A 20,737-nucleotide genomic window follows, 5' to 3' on the forward strand; every position below is an offset into this window, starting at 1 on the left:
ACTAAAATGTCTTAGTCCTGTTAGCTAAGTGGTGCTTGTTAAAAGGAAAAACAAAAACAACTTAATGCTGACAAAGAATACACAAGTATCTTACATTGCGTGGAAGTGACAAATATGTGACAAAATTCTGCCCAGCACCATTGTCTATCGTGATGGAAATGTTCTGTATCAGTGTTGCCAAATATGACAGTCACTAGTCACGTGTTGTTATTATGGCTACTATGACTAAGAAACAGAATTTTTAATTTTATTTAATTTTAATTAATTTAAATTTAACTAGTCACACATAGCTAGTGGCTACCATATTGGACAGTCAGTTCTAGTCCCTCTTAAGGATTCCCCTTAATTGTAGTACACTTTCCTTATCTGATTTTCCACCTGTGCTATTCCATTTCACCTGTCCCCCACCCCCTCTCTACTCTTTCCCACCCTGAAGGGCTAAGACTCATCTCTCCTCTGAACTCTTCGAGGATGTGTAATGCTCAATTAAAGAAATTCACATAAACGTCTTAGTTCTTTTTCTCCAGATTATGAACATCCAGAATGACTGTGGTTTGTCTGGAACATGGGAGTTTTGTTGTTTTTTTCTCTCTTTACTCTTTGTAGCCTCCACATTTTAGCACAGTGTGTTGTACACAGTAAATGTAGAATCAACTTTTACTGAATTAACTTCAGCAGTTTCCTTTTGATTTTCATAGGTCACTAGATCCTGGTAATCTTATCACTTCACTGTTCTCACCATCCCTGGGGCTCTGAATACATACACATGGACTGTATTTTCATTAGCGATCATTAGAATAAAACACTTTTATATGTGCCAATGTTTTAAGAGGGAGCTAGGGAAACACCATATTCAAAAGATGTTAAAACAGCTTGAGTAAGGAACTAAAAATTCTCTTAACACCCAGGTGACCACAGTCTTACCAAAATTGCATGCTAAAATATTTTTCTCCCATAGACAATACTGGAAATTAAAAAAAGCAGATATCAGAAAGAGAAGCCCACTGAACACAAAAAAAGTCAATGGTTTTGCCTTAAGAATAAAACAGCACAATGTTACAGATGGTGGCAAACAGCTGTTTAAAAGTATTTTACATCAACATTTTCTAAAATGTAGAAAGAGGCAGTTTTGAAATAGTATTTTAAATTACAGCATTGCTTACATATGACAATCTCTTTGTCATACGTAAGGCAATGCCATAACAATGCCATAATCCAAGTTTCTGAAAGCCAGAAAGATCTTTTAATATTAAATTACAAGGAAAGGAATAGCAGCTACGACTGCTCGAAGAATAAGCTTTGAAATCAAATCTTGATTCTAATCCTAGCCCCTACATTTATTAATGAATGTGATCTTAATAAGTTATTTAACCTTATGAGACTTAATTTTCTCATCTTTAAAATGAATCAATAGTACTCTGCCTCAAGATTAGATAAAGGCATATTAAGCATGTGGGAATTACTCAGTAAATTAATTATCACCACAAATGTTTCAAAGCAGATAGTAATTACAAAAACCTTTAAGAATGAGACATAAAAAAGGCATATTCCAGAGTCATTATCTCAAAAAAGTCCATGTTGTTTGTGGTACTCCTTGTAGTAATTAGTTCTGGCATGCCCTTATTTCCACTATTAAACAGCACAGTGGGAAGCTCGCCTTCCCACTAAACTAGCAGTTGGCAAATTTGGATTTTAGACTCAACTGTGTCATTAACTGCGAGTGACCTCAGGCTTCAGTTTCTTTACCAGAAATGAGGATATAGTATTACTACCAGAGTCATTTCCAGCCCTACCATTCTAAGAACCTGTTCAGACAGTCACTAAAGCAATGTCACACATCTACCTAATTGGACTGTCTATATTCTACAAATAACCCTAAGATAAGTCTTGTTTATGATTTTTATCTCATTTACTTAAGAAATAATTTGAAGTATATTTAAAATACATAAACCAAAAACATTTCACACAGCCCCAATAAGGTACAAAAATAATAGAAAAAACAACTTTCTGCTACCAAAGTTAACCACCCAAAGGCTAACGGACACAGGCTGCTCAGGACCATGATAGCATGCTGGAGTTCTATAGAAAGAGTCAGACAGGAAACTGGAAAGATTGCCCCATTGACATTCTAAGTTATATACTTTTTCCCCCCAAGTGCAGTGACACATGTAATTACCTAATTGGAATGTGGTGTGGAATTTAGCGTCACCACTCATAGGCTAGGCTAGTAAAAGATGCTTGAGCAATCCTTACTGTTTCTTTCACCTGGAAAGTAGAATTATAATGGGAAACTAGTACAGCTTGGAACACTGTAACAACTAGGCTTCCCCAGAACAAAGTCATTTGTGAAAAGACTAAATACATCTACAGCCCAGCCATACTTTGTTAAACTCTATGGAAAGCAAGGACAAAACTTTAAAGCAGCTTTGGTATGAATCAACAATTGACAGCTTAAAAACAAAGTCTGAGTACCTCAGCACAATTCAGAGCCTTCAACTATAAAGCAAATTCTTGCTTTCCAAAGATGTGAGTAGAATTATGAAATTCCAATAGATGGAACTGCAGTAACCAAACTCAATGGTGTTTGATATGAAAGAAAAGACAAGAAATACTTTAAAAGATAACCAGTTTCTCTTTGGCAAATCCTGGCAAACTTAAATAAAAAATATAGAAACACAATCAGGATGAATTAAATGTGAATTATCCCAATTAAAAAAAAACATTAAAACAAAACAAACACAAGTAACACTTAGGTATTCACTAAGAACACTTAGCAGAAAACAGGCATATCTATAATTTGATGATTAGTGTGACAAGAGTGAAATGATCTACATAAGGGAATCTGTGAACCATCCCTCTTCTCAACTTGGGAAAAGTCCTCTACTCCCTTCTTGTGGCCTCTGAGGACACTGTCTTATAGTAAATTCGGCATATGCCCTAATTCCCTTTCTAGACTCCTTGAGGACAACAATTTATTCGTCTTAGTGTCAATTTAAGTACCTAGCACTGCATCCTCCATTCTGTAGGCAAGCAACTGTCTGTTAATGAACTGCTAATACATATATCTGAACAAAACCAGAGATTCACAACTCAAAAATATTTCATTCCAATAGTGCTAACCATGTTTATTCCTTTTTCTCCAACCAGCTAGCTATACAATACTGTTTTAACACTTGATAACAGTTCCTCCCCAGTGAAGAAAAGCAAGAAAAACAAGGCTTAAACTTTGTCCTCTCCAAGTCCCTAACTTGCCTAGTAAATTTAAATAGCTATCTTTTCATGCAATATAATTTCAGAAAGGGTAAAAAAAAATAAACAAAAGAATGAAGTAAACTATATACTCACAGAACTAAATAAAAGCTGCTCAGGAAAGGAATACCTTCCTTTTCAATGAAAATTTCTAACAGTTTAAACAGCTGTTCAACACTGCCCACCCAGCATTAGCTGATATTCTCACTTGCTCCCTAAGTCTTCACTGCTCAAGCCACTCAAACATGTAACCCCATGAAACAAAAGTCCAAATGCAAAAATCTAATAATCAGTAAATAAAGGCAGGAAAAGAAGTAACTAAATGCCTTTAGTACTCAGTTTGACAGACATTCCAAGAACCAACTACCCTTTACACGGATCTCTTCTTCCTACTTTATTCCATTTACTGTCCCACTGAAGCCTGAAAAATCCTTTATATTAGAATTGTTACTGCAGGCATTTTAGCTTCTGCAAAACAGAAACAAACTTCCAGCCAATAACCTCATCTATCATCTACTATTCAGTTGGTATCATTTACCATAATAGTAAAGTCTAAGAGTCCTTCTGGGCAAAAAAGCCTTTACTTTAATTTTAATCTTCTCTATTCTGGTGGCCCTCAAGAATAATTTGAGAATAATCAGTCATTATAAGGCATCCGCCAAGTGGTGATTGTTGTACAATGTTGTGAATATACTAAAAACCACTGAACTGTATGTACCCTTTAAAAGGGTGAATTTTATGGTAGTGAATTATGTATCCTTTTTTTAATACAAAATATAGTATTTTGGATATCTTTCCTCTCCTAAGTGCTGAGGAATGCTTGCTTTATTCTGTATTCATTAGTTAAAGCAGAGTTTTGAGAAATGCTGAGGATGGGATGTTGGAACAAACACTACACTAATACTTTAGAAACTCTGGTTTTCCTAAAAGTCAGAGTAACCTTGACAATATATCCAATATTGCAAAACTCCAGTTCTTTGTCTAGCAATGAAAAAGTGAACTAAGTGCAAATTAGAACTTAAAATAAAGATGAAATTAGATTAGTGGTTATGTAAGGCTGGGGAAGGATAGAGGGATTAAGATGTGACTGCTAAGGGGTGTGGGGTTTTTCTTTTTGGAGTAATAAAATTGTTTTAAAATCTTTTGTGATGGCAGATGGACAACACTGTGATTATACTAAAAGCCATTGATTATACACTTTGGATAGATCATAAGGTATGTGAATATATCTCAATAAAACTGCTAAAAAATAAATAAATGTGTAAGAATAGCCAGAAATAGCATCTATGTACAGCAGGGGAAGCACAGAGATCGAGAGGTAAAGAATTTTCCTATTTGTTTTTTTGGTCTGCTTTTTATTATTACTGAAAAAATGAAAATGCTCTAATAATGATTTTAGCGATGAATGCACAATGTGATTATACCAAATACCATTGATTGTACACTTTGGATGACCCGTATGCCTTATTAATATGTATCAATAAAACTGATTTGTTTTTTCTTTTAAAAGCAAAGTACTTTCTATCAAAGAAAATGTTTATTCAAGTACACATAGCCTTGTCTTCTACATTTTTATTCATTTTGGGGCCTCTCTTTAAAAGAGAATCACTTGCCAATTTACTTGGATCCGTGGAGAACTGCATCAGTACTTAAATGGGCTCCACTTCCTTTGGAAACCTATATTGTTATATTTTCATTAAGATACAAGGCCAACAATGAGTTCCAAGTTCTAACTTGAGATGGCTAGAGAAGGGTAAAACCAGTAGTTCTCCAGTGAAGGTAAATGACAGTGCAAAAGCATCCTCTGTCCACTGGTAATTTCAAAAACAAAAGAAAACAAACTAACCATTATTTCGTTATATGAAATAACCATTATTTCAGGAGAAATAATAGCTATTCATCCTAGACAGAAGACACCTTTAACACAACCATTGGCATTCTGATCTTTAGGCTTCTTCAAGAGCTTGCCTGGTATCTAGTTTAAGAACACACCACACATCGAATTTCAGCTACAGCTTAATAAAAGTAAACACAGTAGACCTACTGTCCATTTCCTCATTATAAAAAAACTTGCAAACTTTGTGCTTCCCTCATTGCAAGTTTTCAATCTTGGTGTTCTTTCCAATCCCCCCACCCCCGCTTCTTCCTTCAAAGCAGTTCTCTAATGGTGGCATTTTATGGACCTTTACGGGCCAGATATCGCTGGACCGTAATTGAGAAAATTCATTCTCTTCCAACTAGACATCCTAGTTTCAGCAAAATTTTAACATTAATTGACATTTTTTTGAACCAGTTGGTAAAGTCAGTAACACCAAAACAAGTTTCTGACATAAAAAGAAAAAGTTGTCCGTAAAGTAGGGGCTTTTCTTACCAACAACTACTTCCCTACATTTGTGACAGTTATCAAAGAGAAAAGAATTAAGAGTAACACTGCAAATCAGCAAATATCAGGAAGAGAAAAGTGAGTCCTCCTTAGAAAGAGGTAATACCTGGTCACTCAACAATGACTACCATTCCAGACCACTGCTCAGTTGATGGTTAGACCTTGATGATTGTTTGGCTGATGACTAAATAGGCTGGAAATGAGGCTCTAAGTTTAGTCGGTGGCTCCAGAGCAAGATGGGATGGCCAAGGAAAAGAAAATGGCTGAATACATGGAATTTGCAAGATAAGGTGTATAAGGGGTTGAGTAAGTATTTTTAGGAGCTGGTAAATGAACTAGATTAGGTAGCCAAAATGCTTAGACTTGATCTAAGCAAAGAAAAGCTAAGCTTCTTTGTTCAGAAGGAAAATGTCAACTGCCCACATAGGTAAAAGACCAATAAGACAACCAAATCTAAACTTTGTGCTGCCCAGTGTGCTCACACACATACTTGTCAAAAGTATTTCTCCAAACCCTAACCTGCGCCTCTAGAGAGCAAACTGTAACAAAAGTTTCCAAAGAAACTAAATTCTGGGAGCACTTTTATGATGTCCAATTATCTCTAAGAAATACTGTAATATAAAACCTGAACAGAGAAATCCACAATCTGCCTTAACTTAAAATGAGCTGGGAAACTATGATGCAGCCCTGACTAAATAATGAAATAACATTTAGCCTTTTTCCTTACTATTTTTCTTTAAGCCAATACTTATAGTCCCTAAAATAAGTATCATTTAAGCAGAGAAAATACTTAGAAGTGCACATTTGACATTCCTTCAAAATCAGAATCTGAAAGCATGCTACCACCTAAAGCAACCCCTAAATATAGGAAGATTTTTAAAGACAGAACTTAATCAGAGATCATGTAAGTTATGGGCAGAAAGGTATGTGACAACTACTAAGTGGTAATAAAAGCCCAAGTGTCTGAGGAAATAGAGTACGTGTAGACACAAAGAGTTACATCGAGCAACCTGAATAAGGTAAACGACTTTAAAGCAATAAATATTCTAAACATGTCACTGGCAAAGAGAAAAAGAAATGTCTGTCCTAAGTCTAAATCCCTTACTTAAGAAAAAGGGGACACAAATCGACGCAGCTTCCTATCACACATTAATATTAAGGGATAAACGTTAACTTTGTAACACTTTGTGAACTTTGTAAGAATAATAAACAAAAGAAAACTACGGGTGAAAACGATCTTTGTATTGATAGCCAACAGTTTCTTCCCGATCACAAGACTGCAATGCATCTTGGGATTCCTTCAGGACAGTCGGTGTCACTGATATTTAAAACGTAATTACAGTTTCAGTAATAGAAATAGCAGCAAGTGAAGCTCTTGTTGACTAGGCCTATGGTGAAGGGGAAGCTCGAGCATTTGTCGTCCCAACGCGCACGCGACCGAGGGCTGGCTCCATCTGTCCTCACTACCCAGCCTCGTGGCACTGATCGGCCGCGGGCCCCTCACGGTCCCATACGGTTCCCATTTCCAGGGGCTAACTGCGGCCCCGGGGGTCGGGTCTCCCCGGCGCGCCGCCCCTCCCGCCGGGCCCTCCGCGGCGGCCGCCCCACCCAGGCCTGCCGGCTCCCGGCGCCGCTGTCAGCGCCCCACGCACGTGCCGGCCGGGCCCCTGCGCGCCGCATGCCCCACCCCCACCCATGTGGGGTCCGGGGTCCCGGCCGGCAGCTCCCGCCCTCGGGGCCGGCTTCTTCCCGCGCCCCGGGTCTACCCCGCCTCCCGGCCCTTTACCCGAAGGGCCTCCCGCGCCGCTGCCGGCTCCGTGGTTGTTGGCGGTGGCGCCGGCTGGGGCTGGCGCCGACTGGGCCGGGCCCCGCAGGAAGGACGGCACGAACTCGGCGGCGTGGACGTTGGGCACGAAGGGTTTGGCGTTGACGTTGAGTTGCCGGCTGAAGGCCGCGCTGAGTTGCTCACGCTGGGCCTCGGCCGCCGCCGCCAAGGAAGAGCCGCTGCTGCCGCACGAGCCCGGCCCGGGGGCTTCCATGTCCGCCTGGTCCCAGCAGTCGGGCGCCGAATCGCTGCTGCTGCTGCTGCTCCCACCGCCGCCGCCGCCGCCGCCGCCGCCACCACTGCCCGGATCCATGATCGGGGGGGCCGTGTGTGTGGTGAAAAGAGGGCGGGAAATGGAGGCGGGGGCGGCGGGCCAGGGAGGAGCAGGCCGCGCTGACCAAGGGAAGACGGCGAGGCAGAAGGGCCGGGGGCTAGCGACAGAATCCTCGGCGTTGCCGCGACGGCAGCTCCACTCCCGACTCCGCACTTGCGACGGCGACGGCGGTGGCTCAACCCTCCTCGTGTGTGCGAGCTGATCTCCTCCCACCCGGCCCCAACCACCTCCGACTGCCTCACCGCCAACCCCACGTCTGGCGGAGATTGACCCCTCGCCGCCACCCGTACCTTCACCTCGGTAGTTCTCGGCCCTGTCCGGCCCGGTTTCCGGCAATGAAGCGCGGCAGAAGGCGGGACTACGAGTTCCGGCAGCGCTAGCGCGACCCCGCTGCGGTTTTCCCTGGGGCCGACGGGAGTCGGAGTTCTCGGGGGACCGGACGCGACCGGAAGCGACTCAGCTTAGGCTCCCGGCAGGCAGCGCGAGGAAGCGGAGGTCGGGTCGACGCTCGGCAGCCCCACCTGTCACTGGGTGGGGTCAGGGATAGGCCCTGGCGACTCGGCTCTGGGCACAGCACCGCAAGGCTTTTAGCCCTTGGGAGTGGTGCGCTAGGTCCTATTAGGCAAAGGATGTGGAAAACGGGAGTAGTGATAACGTGGAGAGAAGTGCTCTGAACCCCTGAAAATCCCTTACCTCTCCTTTCACTAGTCTTTCTGCGTTCTCTGCCTGTCTCCCTACCTCGTACTCTTTCGCTTCACCTCTGTTCTTCCCATCCCGAGCCAGATTTCGCCCTACATTTCAAATACGACTCTGAGCGCCTTTCATCTTATGTATTTATTGGAAGATTCGTGAGCCCTTAGAACCTGAACTGCAGTCTGGCTCGTGAAGCCTGTAGAGCCCGGCAGAGATGTTTGTTCTCTGGAAACTTTCAGTGACTCACTGTCTGTTTGATTAGTCATTTAAAGCCTTTACCCAAATTTTCCATCACTTTCCCCTCCCCTCCAAGAGGTTTGCTAATCAAACCGAGGGTTCCCATGTTCCATGATGTACACGGTTGTTCCTAACTAGTGCGGCTGTTTTGGTGCATCCAACTTCCTTGTGCACCCTTAGGTAAAGTTCTTTCTTTTTGAATGGTCTGATTTTCTCAAGAATTCCCATAGTAGTTTATATACCGCCGCTCACACTTAACACGTTGCGTTTAGGTAAACGTGGAAAAAAAAGAAAAAAATGAGTACTTCCTATAGTTGGCATTTAGACTCATCTGCACGAAGCAGGAAGACAACATTGGTAAATTTTCCTGCAACTCATCCATGTGGAGAAAAACATTGTTGGTGGTATTTTTCTGCAAGAGGTCTAGACAAAGTGCAACTTGCTTGAAATTACAGAGTCAACTAGAGATGTTTTCTTAAAGTCCTTAACTTAGGTCCCAAGTCTGGATCCTAGACCTGTGAATTTTAATTTTAAAGATAAAAGATAACTCAGCCTAATGAGATAAGTAAAACATGAAGCTGTCAGGTACTTTGTAAAAGAGGTCCTTTAAAAAGTTTGAAATCGTGTTTAATATTAGACCAGAAAATTTTATTGGTGCTTTTTTCTTTAATAACCCTTTGAAAGTCAAGCACTGTTATATAGAGAAACTAGAGACCCCCATTATAACGGAACTGGCTTTAAATTTTTCATCAGGTCTGTGGTCTATACTCCTTGAAATCTTAGGAATCTTCCTTTTTTTTTTCCAGGTTACATGATGTATGCCTCTGCTTAGGACAAAGTTCTGGTTACAGCCTATTAATATCATTCCCTCAGGATGCAATTGAGTCCTTCTTAACAATGTCCCATTTAAAGTCGGTATTAAGTGATTGCTCTCAGATTTACAGAGAATTAATGAACAATGGACGTAAAAGTCAGAGCTTCTTGCATATATGGGAGACCTGCGTTGCTACTGAATGAGATAAATATTTTGATCAATATTTACAACTAGAAAAAATGCAATATGTTCAAAATAGAGAAAGTGCCATCTGATTCAAGATTTGCACTTCCCAATCCACTCCTAAGAAAATGCTAACACATCCAGCTAATGTGAATGGTTCTTCTCCAATCACTTTGTCATGGGATGCCACACTTCCCAGTATATCGCTCCTAGGGCACTGGATGATCACATTGTGATAGGTTAGTTCCTCACATTTAATTAAATTAGCAGTTTCTTTGTGCCAGATGCTTCTTACAGGGACAAAGACAGAAACTGCTAAATTGGCTGTTTAGAAGAGCAGTTGATATCATTAACTTCCCTTTCCCTGAATAGGATAATTACGGATGTTCAAGAAAGAATCCATTCCATTGGTTTTCAAAAGCCTTGACCTGCCGAAGTTGAGGCACATATCCAGCAGGATAGTGAGAAGTCCTTCTTGATAATTATGGCTTTGCTAAAACTGAGCAACTTGAGGGAAGGAGCTTTTCTTTCTTTTTTTTTAATAAAGATTTATTTATTTATTTCTCTCTCCCCCCCCCCCACCCCGGTTTTCTGTTCTCTGTGTCTATTGGCTGCGTCTTCTTTGTCGGCTTCTATTGTTGTCAGCCACACGGGAAACTGTTTCTTTCTGTTCTGTCGTCTTGCTGCATCAGCTCTCTGTGTGGGTGGCGCCATTCTTAGGCAGGCTGCACTTTCTTTTGCGCTGGACGGCTCTCCTTATGGGGTGCACTCCTTGCACGTGGGGCTCCCCTACGCGGGAGACACCCCTGCGTGGCATGGCACTCCTTGCGCGCATCAGCACTGAGCATGGGCCAGCTCCACACGGGTCAAGGAGGCCTGGGATTTGAACCGCGGACCTCCTATGTGGTAGACGGACGCCCTAACCACTGGGCCAAGTCCGCTTCCCAGGAGCTTTTCTTCATCTTCTTTGTATTCCCATGGGATATGTGGAGTACAACACTGGGCTTTTAATGGGCACTTAATAAATATTTAATGAATGGGTGAATCAGTAGGGTGTTTGGGAGGAAAACGCCCTTTTATACTCATTTAGGGCTGTTAACACACAGGACCCTCAACTCAAGAGACGGTTTGTTCCTGGACCTTCTGCTGTTCACTGGGATTCATTCATAGGAATGGTTTGCACTTAGAGCTTCACTTGTCAAAGCAATGCTTGTTCAAAGTCTGAACCATATCAAAGACAAATAATCCCTATCTTCCAATGCAAATTCCACCAGCTGAAATTCCTAGGAGACTCTGCTTTATTCTCTGCTGCTGTCCCATCCTTCTCCCTTTAAACTTTACTCTCCCTTTAATCTCTGCACCTTTTAATCAACTGTAAAGTACTTTTGTTTTTTTGTTTTTTTTATCTAACAAAAGTTTACCTTTGTGCTCCTGAACATGAAGCTGATATAAAAACTCACTTGTCCTCAGGATTCTAGTGGATGAAAACACATGCACACAAACAGACTCTGACAGCGGTCCCATGCCTGGAAAATTGTCTTCAGAAACATAAGCACAAGTGTGCAGAGATATACCAAGCGTTCTTTCTAGCATTTTTGCAGTTGCTCCAAATTGAAAACAACCTAAATGCCCACCAATAGGGAAATGATTAAATAAGTGACTATATATCAATACTAAGGAATAATATGCAGCTATTACAGAGAATGAAAGGTGATAGGGTGATGTATGGGATCCCTGTATATTATGCATGTTTGTTTTGTAAGTTCACAACTTTTACTATACACTTATTGTTTATGTATGTTCATGTATGAATGATATACTTCAATAATATTTTTTGAAACTGAAAAAATTAAAAGAAAAAAACTAAGTGCTGATACAGAAATACTTTTATAATATATGGTAAAGTAGTAAAAAGGCAATATAGCTAGCATATTTAGACCATATTGTAGATCAGTGTATCTAGTACATTTAGTTTTTCCTCTCCCTGGAATGACCTTCCAGACCCCTCCCCTCCAGATCTCTGTGCTTCTAGCTCCTTATCATTCTGCTCACATGTTCTGTCCTCAGCTCAGAGACCTTCCCGGGCCACCCTGGCCCTCCACAAACCCACATACTCCCTAGTCTCTTACCCTTTTTTTCTCACAGCACCGTATCACTAGTGGAAACTCGTTCATTCCCATGTTTATTGCCTGTCTCCTCCATTAGAAAATGAGTTCTGTGAGTCTGACTTGTTCTCTGTTGTCTTCCAAACACTTAGAACATTGTATGGCATGGACAACATGCTCAGCAAACATTTGCTGTAAGAAGGAAGCATACACTTCTTGCTTTTTTTTTAACTTTTTATTTGGAAATAATCTCAAACTTACAGTATGCAAAAATAACACAAAATCCATACAGAGAACTCCAATATACCTTCCCTACCCCGATACCCAGATCCACCAACTGTTAACATTTTGCCACAGTTGCCATATCATTCTATTCATCTAGCTATCTGTCTCTCTCTCCATCCATCTCTCCATCCATTCATCCATCTATTTATCCAAATATTTGAGAATGGGTTGTATACATCATGGCCCTTTAATAATATTTCAATGCAGATTTCCTAAGAAAAAGGGTATTCACTTATGTAACCACCTTAAGTATAGTTATAAAGTTCAAGAAACATTGATATTAAGCTTACAGTCTAAAATTTTTTTCATGTGTCCCAAAAGTTCTTTTGGGCATTTTCACCTTAATATACATACCTTTTTGTAGGTTATAAAACGTTTAAAAGGGAAGCAGATATGGTTCAACCAGTTGGGCATCCTCCTACCACATGGGAGGTCCCAGCTTCAGGTCCTAGTGCTTCCTAAAAAGAAGACAAGGAGACGCCGCACCCACTGCAATGAGAAGATGCCACAAGCCAGTAGACGCTGCAGACTGCGGGGAGCAGATGTGTCTCAGGCTGTTGGACACTTGCCTCTCATATGGGAGGTCCCAGTTTCAGTTCCTGGTGCCTCTGGAGAAGGTGAGCAAACAATGAGCAGACAGACAAGGGAACTGCCGGGGGATGGGGAGCTAAATAAATAAGTCTTTTTAAAAAATGTGCACAATTACATATTGAATGGTAAATGCTAGGTATATTTGTAGGGTGGGGTTGGACATAGGGAGGACCGTGGGTGGGAGAAGAAGAGACTGCAGTGTTTTACCTAGTATACTTTTGAGTTTGGGTTTTCGTACAACCAGAAAATTTATCTCGTAATTTAAAGATGTAAAAAAGGGGAAGCGGATGTGGCTCAAGCAACCGAGCTCCTGCCTACCACATGGGAGGTCCTGGGTTTGGTTCTTGGTGCCTCCTAGAGAGGACGAGCAAAACAGTGACCTGGCGCTATGGGCAAGTACAGTGAGCTGATGCAACAAGATGACGCAACAAAGAGACACAAGGAGGAGAGACAATGAGAGACACAACAAACCAGGGAGCTGAGGTGGCTCAGGCAATTGAGTGCCTCTCTCCCACATGGGAGGTCCCAGGTTCTGTTCCCAGTGCCTCCTAGGGAGAAGACGAGCAAACAGGGTGTACAACAAATGGAAACAGGGAGCAGACTGCAAGGGCAAACAATGGTGGGGGGCGGGGATGAATAAATCTTTGAAAAATTTAAGAAGTAAAGAAATGAAAAAGAAAAGTTGAACTGGTGAAGGCCAAGTAAGTCCACAGTGGTGCTGTACCATGTCAATGTCCTGGTTTTGATTGTATGCCATGTACGATGTTACTATTGGGGGAATTAGGCAGTAAGTACATGGGACCTCTCTGTACTATTTTTTGCAACTTTGTGTGAGTCTATTATTATTTCAAAATAAAAAGTTAAGTGATTAAACTCTCATACTAACAAAAAGCCATGTTTTCCTAACTCTTAAGAGTACGCATGAAATTATATGAACTTTAGCTATGGTTTCCAGGTCTTTATCGAAAGGCTTTGCTGTCTGCCTTAATTAAAGTTGTTGGGGCGGGGGGTAGCACTGGGGAAGAGAGGGGGTTTTTTTGGTGGTTGTTTTTTCCCCTGCCTTTGTGAATTTTATAATCACAAACTCACATACCTGCCTAGAATCCCAAGATTGCCAGTTGTTAACATCTTGTCATCTTGTTTTATGTTTTAACATCAGAAATAAAACAATTTGAAATCGTGTTGCCTCTTTATTCCCAACCCAATCCTATTCTACCTGCTCAAAACAGGAAACCACTATCATTTATCTAATGTGAACCATCTAATGCACTTTAATACACACTTCATATATAATATGTCCTGTTTGCCATGTCTACTGATGTAAAGTATCAGAAATGGGTTGGCTTTTATAATGGGGATTTTAAAAAAGATTTTGTTTATCACCCCCCTCCCCATTGTTTGTGTCTGCTCTCTGTGTCCATTCTGTGTCTGCTCATCTTCTCTTTAGAAGGTACCGGGCACCCAACCTGGGACTTCCCATGTGGTAGGCAGAGCCCAAATGCTTGAACCACATCTGCTTCCCAATAATAGGAATTTTATTTGGGGTAAAAGCTTATAATTCTGAGGTCATGAAATGTCCATATCAAGGCATGTTTTCTCACCAGAGTCAGCTACTGGTGATCCTAGTGTCTGGCCACATGATAAAGATGGCTATCAATCACTGTGAGGTCTCCGCCTTCCCCTCCAGAATCTACCGTCTTCTGGAGCTCAACTGTGGGCAACCTGGCATTGGGTGCATCTCTGTCTGGACCCCCCTCTCAGTCTCCTGGAGCTCCTCTGCCTTTCTGCAGCTGTGGGCAAACCTGGAGTCCTTTCTCTCACATGGCCGGATCAAATACGGCAGAGCTCCCTTTTCCTGTCTCATTCTCTCTGTCTGTTACTATCAGCTCTCCTAAGAGGGCACAGACTCACCCTAAGTCATGCCTCACTGACGTAGTTGGGTCAAAAGGGTCTCACACTCACAGGAATGGATTCATTCAAAAGCATAATCTTTCTCTTTTTGGGATTCATAAAAGAACTTCAGATTGTCACAATATACAAATCAATTAAAGATCCACTGCATTATTTTAAAATTTACCAAAAAATGTATAAACCTGTCTTTTACTTGATGTGTTTCTCTTTTTCAACTGCTTGTAAAATTTGATGTTTGTAAATTTTTAAAAAATTACCAAGTAATTCCATCTATGTTTATAGCAAATTGTTGTTTACCCATTCTCCTACCAATAGACTTTTAGATTATTTCCAAATTTTTTGTTATACCAACAGTACTCATTCAAGTGTCAAGATCATTTCAGAACCAAATTACAGAAGTTTCTATTCAAACTGTATTTACCAATAAGATAGCTATTATCTTACATAACTATAAATCCCAAGGTAGGACCAACTTCATAGTCCATTGGTTCAGGAGCTTAATGACATCACCAAGGACCTCATCTTTCTCTGTCATCAGCACTGGCTTCATTCTCAGGCTGGTGGCAAGATGGCTGCAGGAGTTCTGGATTCCAGGTCCAGAGAAACAAGAGAGAGCATCCCACCCTACTGCTGTCTTCCAGGAATGAGAAAACTTTTCCCAGAAGCCCTAGCAAGTTTCTCCTCCTATTTCATTAGCTAATTTGGATCACGTGCTCATTCTTAAACCCATTTCTAACAAAGAGGATCTCTTAAACCAGTGTTTTTCACCTGGGGAAACTTTAAGCATGACCCATCCTTAGAGTTTCTGATTTAATTGGTCTTAGATCAGAGATGGCATTGGTATATTTCAAATACATTCTTCTTAGCCTCAGTGAGACCAAACTTCAGAACAGTTGGCCTAGAGACCAATCATCTGTCCTAGTCAAAAGACAAACAGCAAAAAAAAAAAAAAAAAAAAAAGTTCAGTACTACTCAGAAGGGAAGGGAAACTACTGAGCCCTATTGGGTTTTTGTTCTTGCTAATGTGTAGCCAACATGACTAACAAAGTAGCATGTTAGTCCAGATAATTAAAATGGACAAAAAATATACTTTTGCTGCTTACTTTCCTGACCCATTGTTTCAGTTTGCTAAAAGCTGCTGGGAGTCAATATACCAGAAATGGGTTAGTTTTTACAATGGGAATTTATTACATTAAAAGTTTATAGTTCTGGGGAGCAGATAGAGCACAAGTGGTTGAGAACCTGCTTCACATATATGAGGTCCTGGGTTCAATCCCCAGTACCTCCTAAAAAAAAGCTTACAGTTCTGAGGCTGTGGAAATGTCCAAATAAAGCATCATCAGGGATGCTGTCTCACCAAAGGTCAGCTGCAGGTGATACTGGATTCCTTCCATGTGGCAAGACACAATGGCGGCTCTCAGGTCTCTATTCCAGGTTCACTTTCTCCCTGATATCACCTGTGGGCAGTCAGGCATATGGCTCATTTCTCCCATCTCCTCTGGGCCTCCTGCCTTTTGAGCCTCTCAGGGGCCTCTTTCCAAGCCTCTGTGCTCTGCCAATTCCAGCTTTAGACCTCTGAGGCCTCTCTCTCAGCCTGTGTGTCTCTGCTTTCAATACTCCATTTATAAAGGGCTCCAGCAAGAGAGCCAACCCACCCCAGGTCAAGCCTCACTAAAGCAATCTAATCAAAGGCCCCCAACTGAATCCAATCAAAAGGGTCCCATACACAGGAATGGACCAATTTAAGAACATAATTTGCTGGGGTTCACAAAAGACTCAAACTAACACACCTATCAAATATCTTGTCTGAATTGGTGACCAATATTGTGTTAAGTTGATTGGTTCAGCTCATTGGCTTAACTATCTTGTTTCATATGCTCTGTTTATTTGTTTTTAACAGCTTTATTGAGGTATAACTTACATGTCACACAATTCACCCACTTAATGTGCACAATTCAGTGGCTTATAGTGTATTCACAGACTAGTACTCTCATCACCAAATTTCACCATGTGTGTTGTTTTTAAGGCTGGATTTGAAGAAATGCATTTTGGAATGAAATGACCCAGAAGCTGATAGTAGGGATAAAAGAAACAGGAAAAAAGGGGTCCTGATGATTCACAAAATATATAAACAACTCTTCACAAGAAGACTGGACTGTGCAAGATGAAAAAAAAAAGGTAGGGAAAAAAGGAATGACTTTCTGATGTGTGTTAAAACATGGATGAACCCTGAAGACATCATATTGAGTGAAATAACTCAGACACAAAAGGAGAAGTATTATAGGATCTCACTGACATGAAATAACTAGAATAAGCAAATTCATGGAGTTGGAAACTAGGTTAGCAGAGGCCAGGTGGGGGTAGGGAATGGAGAGTTAATGATTAGTGGTATGGAGCTTCTGTTTGGGGTGATGGGAAAGTTTTGGTGATGGAGGGTGGTAAAATGGTGGCACAACATTGTGAATGTAATTAACACCAATGAGTTGTATATATGGAAGTGAATAAAATGAGAAATTTATGTTGTGTATGTGTTTCTAGAATAAAAATTTTAAAACCACCTTAGTGTTTTTTACAACACAAAGAGTGAACCCTAAATTAAACTATGGACTATAGTTAATATTCTAATTTTGATAATATTGTTTCATGAATTGTAACAAAGAAAAACACTACTGTAAAGTGTTGATAATAGGAAAAACTGTGTGTGAGGGGGAGTGTACATGGTAACTGTTCTCTCTGCATGATTTTTCTACAAATCTGTACCTGTTTAATTTTAAAAATTGCAAAAAATTGCAAAAAAAAAGATAAGGAAAGACTGAATTGATATTAGATGATGAGGAGGGTGGTGATACTGTTACCGAATTTTATCTAGGTTCTTGACTATGCTGCAGAAATGAATTTCAAGAGCATGTCAGGTAAGTTAGGCCAGTAATTTATTAAGGTAGGAAGGGAAGAGAAATGGGAGAAAAATAACAGATCATGGGTCCCAGGTAGAGAGGAAGGGGTTGAAAAGTGATAAAGTGGGCAGATTTACAGACTACAATTTCCCATTACAGATTATAAATGCCCAGATTTTACTTGTGTGGCCATCATGGCAGAGGAAAAATGGCGAGAGCAGGGTGCAGAAGGTAGGAATAGGGGTCCATAGGCGAAAGAGCGAATTCAGACCTTGTGCCTGCTTTTTGAACTATTAATTATCCCACCCCTTTGCTAATGACATAGGAGGAGTCCCATCTGCTTACTGTTTTGATTGATTTCCCCACCCATCAATGCCCCATGAGGACCCAATGATAAAGTCCTTGGGGAATATCTGAGGCTTCTCCTGGCTTCCAGAGGAAATCTTGTTCTGAATGGCAGAATCTTGGGGAGGGTCTTCTAGCAGCCACTGTGGGGTTTTTGATGTCCTCATGGACTCTGCCAGGTTTCAGATCTGTCTATTGATTACCTATCTTACTAGGCAGCTTCAATACTTCTAAAATTTGGTGATGCCAAGTGATCCAAATGGCACTGTGTGTGAGAGCTCTGTCTTAAGGAGAGTCAGCCGACCAGTTCACATACAGAAATTGGCTTTGTATCCAGCTCTTGGGGTTTAACCACCTTTTCAATAAACTGCTATGAAAACCAGTTGTTCTGGTTTCCCCAGGAAACAGAGATGCCCCGGTGAGTAAATCTTTTACGTCATTGAGCCTGCTGACCTTGTTTTCCAAGCCCATCCATCTGGAGGAAGAGCTTGTAATCAACGACGCTGATGTGATTGCAGTTGCCATCTGTGACTAAAATCCAGGTATTCACAATCTCTGACTCCCTGCATTTCCTGGTCAAGGGTTTGCCTCCCTAGATCTCCCAGTGAAGCCCCCGGGACCCTAGGACCCGCGGTATTTCCACCATCACCACCGAGTTCTGCTCTGACTGAGCACAGTACCTCCCTTAAATGCTGTCTAAATCCCAGCAGCCCCAGGTTGAACTGGCTTGTTGATTTACATTTGAAATACTTGTCTCATTGCTGATGATTGCTTCATTCCATCCCCTTTGTGAAAATAAAAGACTCATAACTCTGAGAGCAGAGGGAAAAAAACCTGGTAATAATCTGTTGACTCGGATGAAAAGTTGATTCATTCTGCAGAAATCAAGGATCATTATTCCTGGGGTATTAGCATATTGCTTATTATGTTTGGCACTTAAGAGCCTGACACCTTGCATGCCAGAGTTCCCACACACTTCCCCCCCTTTTTTCTTTTTTAAAGATACTTAGATTACATAAATGATACATAAAAAATGTAGGGGATTCCCGTATGCCCCACTCCCTACCCCTCCCACAATTTCCCACACTAACAACATCCTTCACTAAAGTTTTACATTTGTTACACTTGATGAACACATATTGGAGCATTGCCACTAAGTGTGGTTTATAGTTTACATTATAGTTTAAACTCACTCCTGCACAATTTTGTAAGTTATTGTAACTGGATTTTGCCTAGGTTCTTGACTGTGCTGCAGAGATGAATTTCAAAAGCAAGTCAGGTGAGTTAAGCCAAGTTCTTGGGGCATATCCGGAGCTTCTCCTTGCTTCCAGGGGAAATCTTGTTCTGAATGGCAGAATCTTGGGGAGGGTCTTTCAGCAGCTATCTTGGGGTTTTTGATGTCCATATGGACTCTTTGCCAGGTTCCAGATCCATCTATTGATTCCCTATCTTACTAGCCAGCTTCATTATGACAAGATATATAATGGCCTGTATCTGTCATTGCATCGTCATTCAGGACAGTTCAATGTCTTCATATTATACCCATTTCCCCCCTTTCACTCCCCTCAGAATCTCTGGTGGCCAATTCCTCCACATCAATGATAAAAATTCTTCCATTGCTAGAATAAAAATAAGTCTACAGTAGAATAACAGTAAGTCTACTCCAGTCCACCATTCATTCCCCAATCCTGAGGATTCTGGGATGGTGATGGCCACTCCACCTCCAATTGAGTAGGGGCTTAGATCCCATGGGGCAAATGGATGGGACTATCTTGCTTGCAGTTATAGACTCTCTCTGATCCTTAAGATGGTTGTTATCCATCATCATTTCCTTGTTAGTTGTCCTGGGCAAGTCCAATGAACTGGAGAGTAGATGTTACAACTCTGTTGAGATTCAGGGCCTTACTGACACATGGAAAGCCCAAAGATTTAAGTCTCCTGGACACAAACATAGCACTAATTATAGGTTCAAATACAAGGGGCAGAAGAGCCATGCTTAGGGAAACCACAACTGAGTCCAGCTCTGTCACACTGGGGAGCACAAATTCCAAAGTAGGGCCTACTAACAGGTTGCTAAAACTCCTGAGCTCCAACCTTGCCTATAGTATCTAGATATCTCTAGAGCCCTTAGGAGTCCTGCTATTTGAAGCAATATTTACTGTGGCAGTCAATGCTGAGACACACATAATTGTGACCTCTGGAATGACCTCCCAAATCACTTTGAAGTCTCTTAGACATATAAACTCATTTGTCTTTACCCTTTACCCCTTTTGGTTAAGGTCTTTTTCCAATTGAATTGCTAGTTGGTGCTTGGTAGTAATCCCATGGTGCCAGGGAGGTTCATCCCTGAGAGTCAAGTCCCTTGGCGGTGATGGTGGTGGGGGAGGTAATGCGTTTATATGCTAAGTTTGGCTTAGAGAAAGGCAACATTTGAGCAACAAGGAGGCTCTCAGGAGATAACTCTTAGGCAACCTATAATATTAAGCTAAGTTTCAATTTCAAAAGAAAAGGTTCATAAAAACAGTCATCAGTGTCAAGGGCCCATCAATGGTCCATCCTCCTTCACTAGCCACTGCCCCTGTATCCTGGGGGATTTGTTGTCCCATTAGAGAATGTGACAGAACTCCCCAGGATGAGAGTTCTGTTATTGCCCACATACTCCACCCGCCCCCCCCCCCACAACCCCCCCACCCCCGCCTTGTGGCTTTTTGCTTGCTGTCTGCTTTCTGTGTCCATTTGCTGTGTGTTCTTCTGGTTTTTGCTTGTCTCCCTTTTTGTTGTGTCACCTTGTTGAGTCAGCTCTCCATGGCGCTTGAGGGCCAGGGGCTCTCTGCAGCATACAGGTGAGCCTGCCTTCACAAGGAGGCCCTGGGACGTGAACCCAGGGC

At 41.5% G+C, this 20,737-nt stretch overlaps 1 protein-coding gene across 2 annotated transcripts in view; it reads right to left on the bottom strand.

Annotated features, from left to right (window-relative positions):
* GSPT1 (G1 to S phase transition 1) overlaps positions 1 to 8,061 on the bottom strand; it is a 31,567-nt gene extending 23,506 nt beyond the window's left edge. The window contains exon 1 of one of the 2 annotated variants that reach the window (XM_058286436.1): positions 7,419 to 8,061. In XM_058286436.1, coding sequence (XP_058142419.1) covers positions 7,419 to 7,770 — 352 coding nt within the window. In that variant the 5' untranslated portion in view covers positions 7,771 to 8,061. The remainder of the gene's footprint in view (positions 1 to 7,418) is intronic. The other variant, XM_058286437.1, reaches the window with a different exon arrangement.
* Positions 8,062 to 20,737: the final 12,676 nt, after the last annotated feature.

Source organism: Dasypus novemcinctus, chromosome 23 (assembly GCF_030445035.2).
Source record: "Dasypus novemcinctus isolate mDasNov1 chromosome 23, mDasNov1.1.hap2, whole genome shotgun sequence".
Lineage (NCBI taxonomy): Eukaryota > Metazoa > Chordata > Mammalia > Cingulata > Dasypodidae > Dasypus > Dasypus novemcinctus.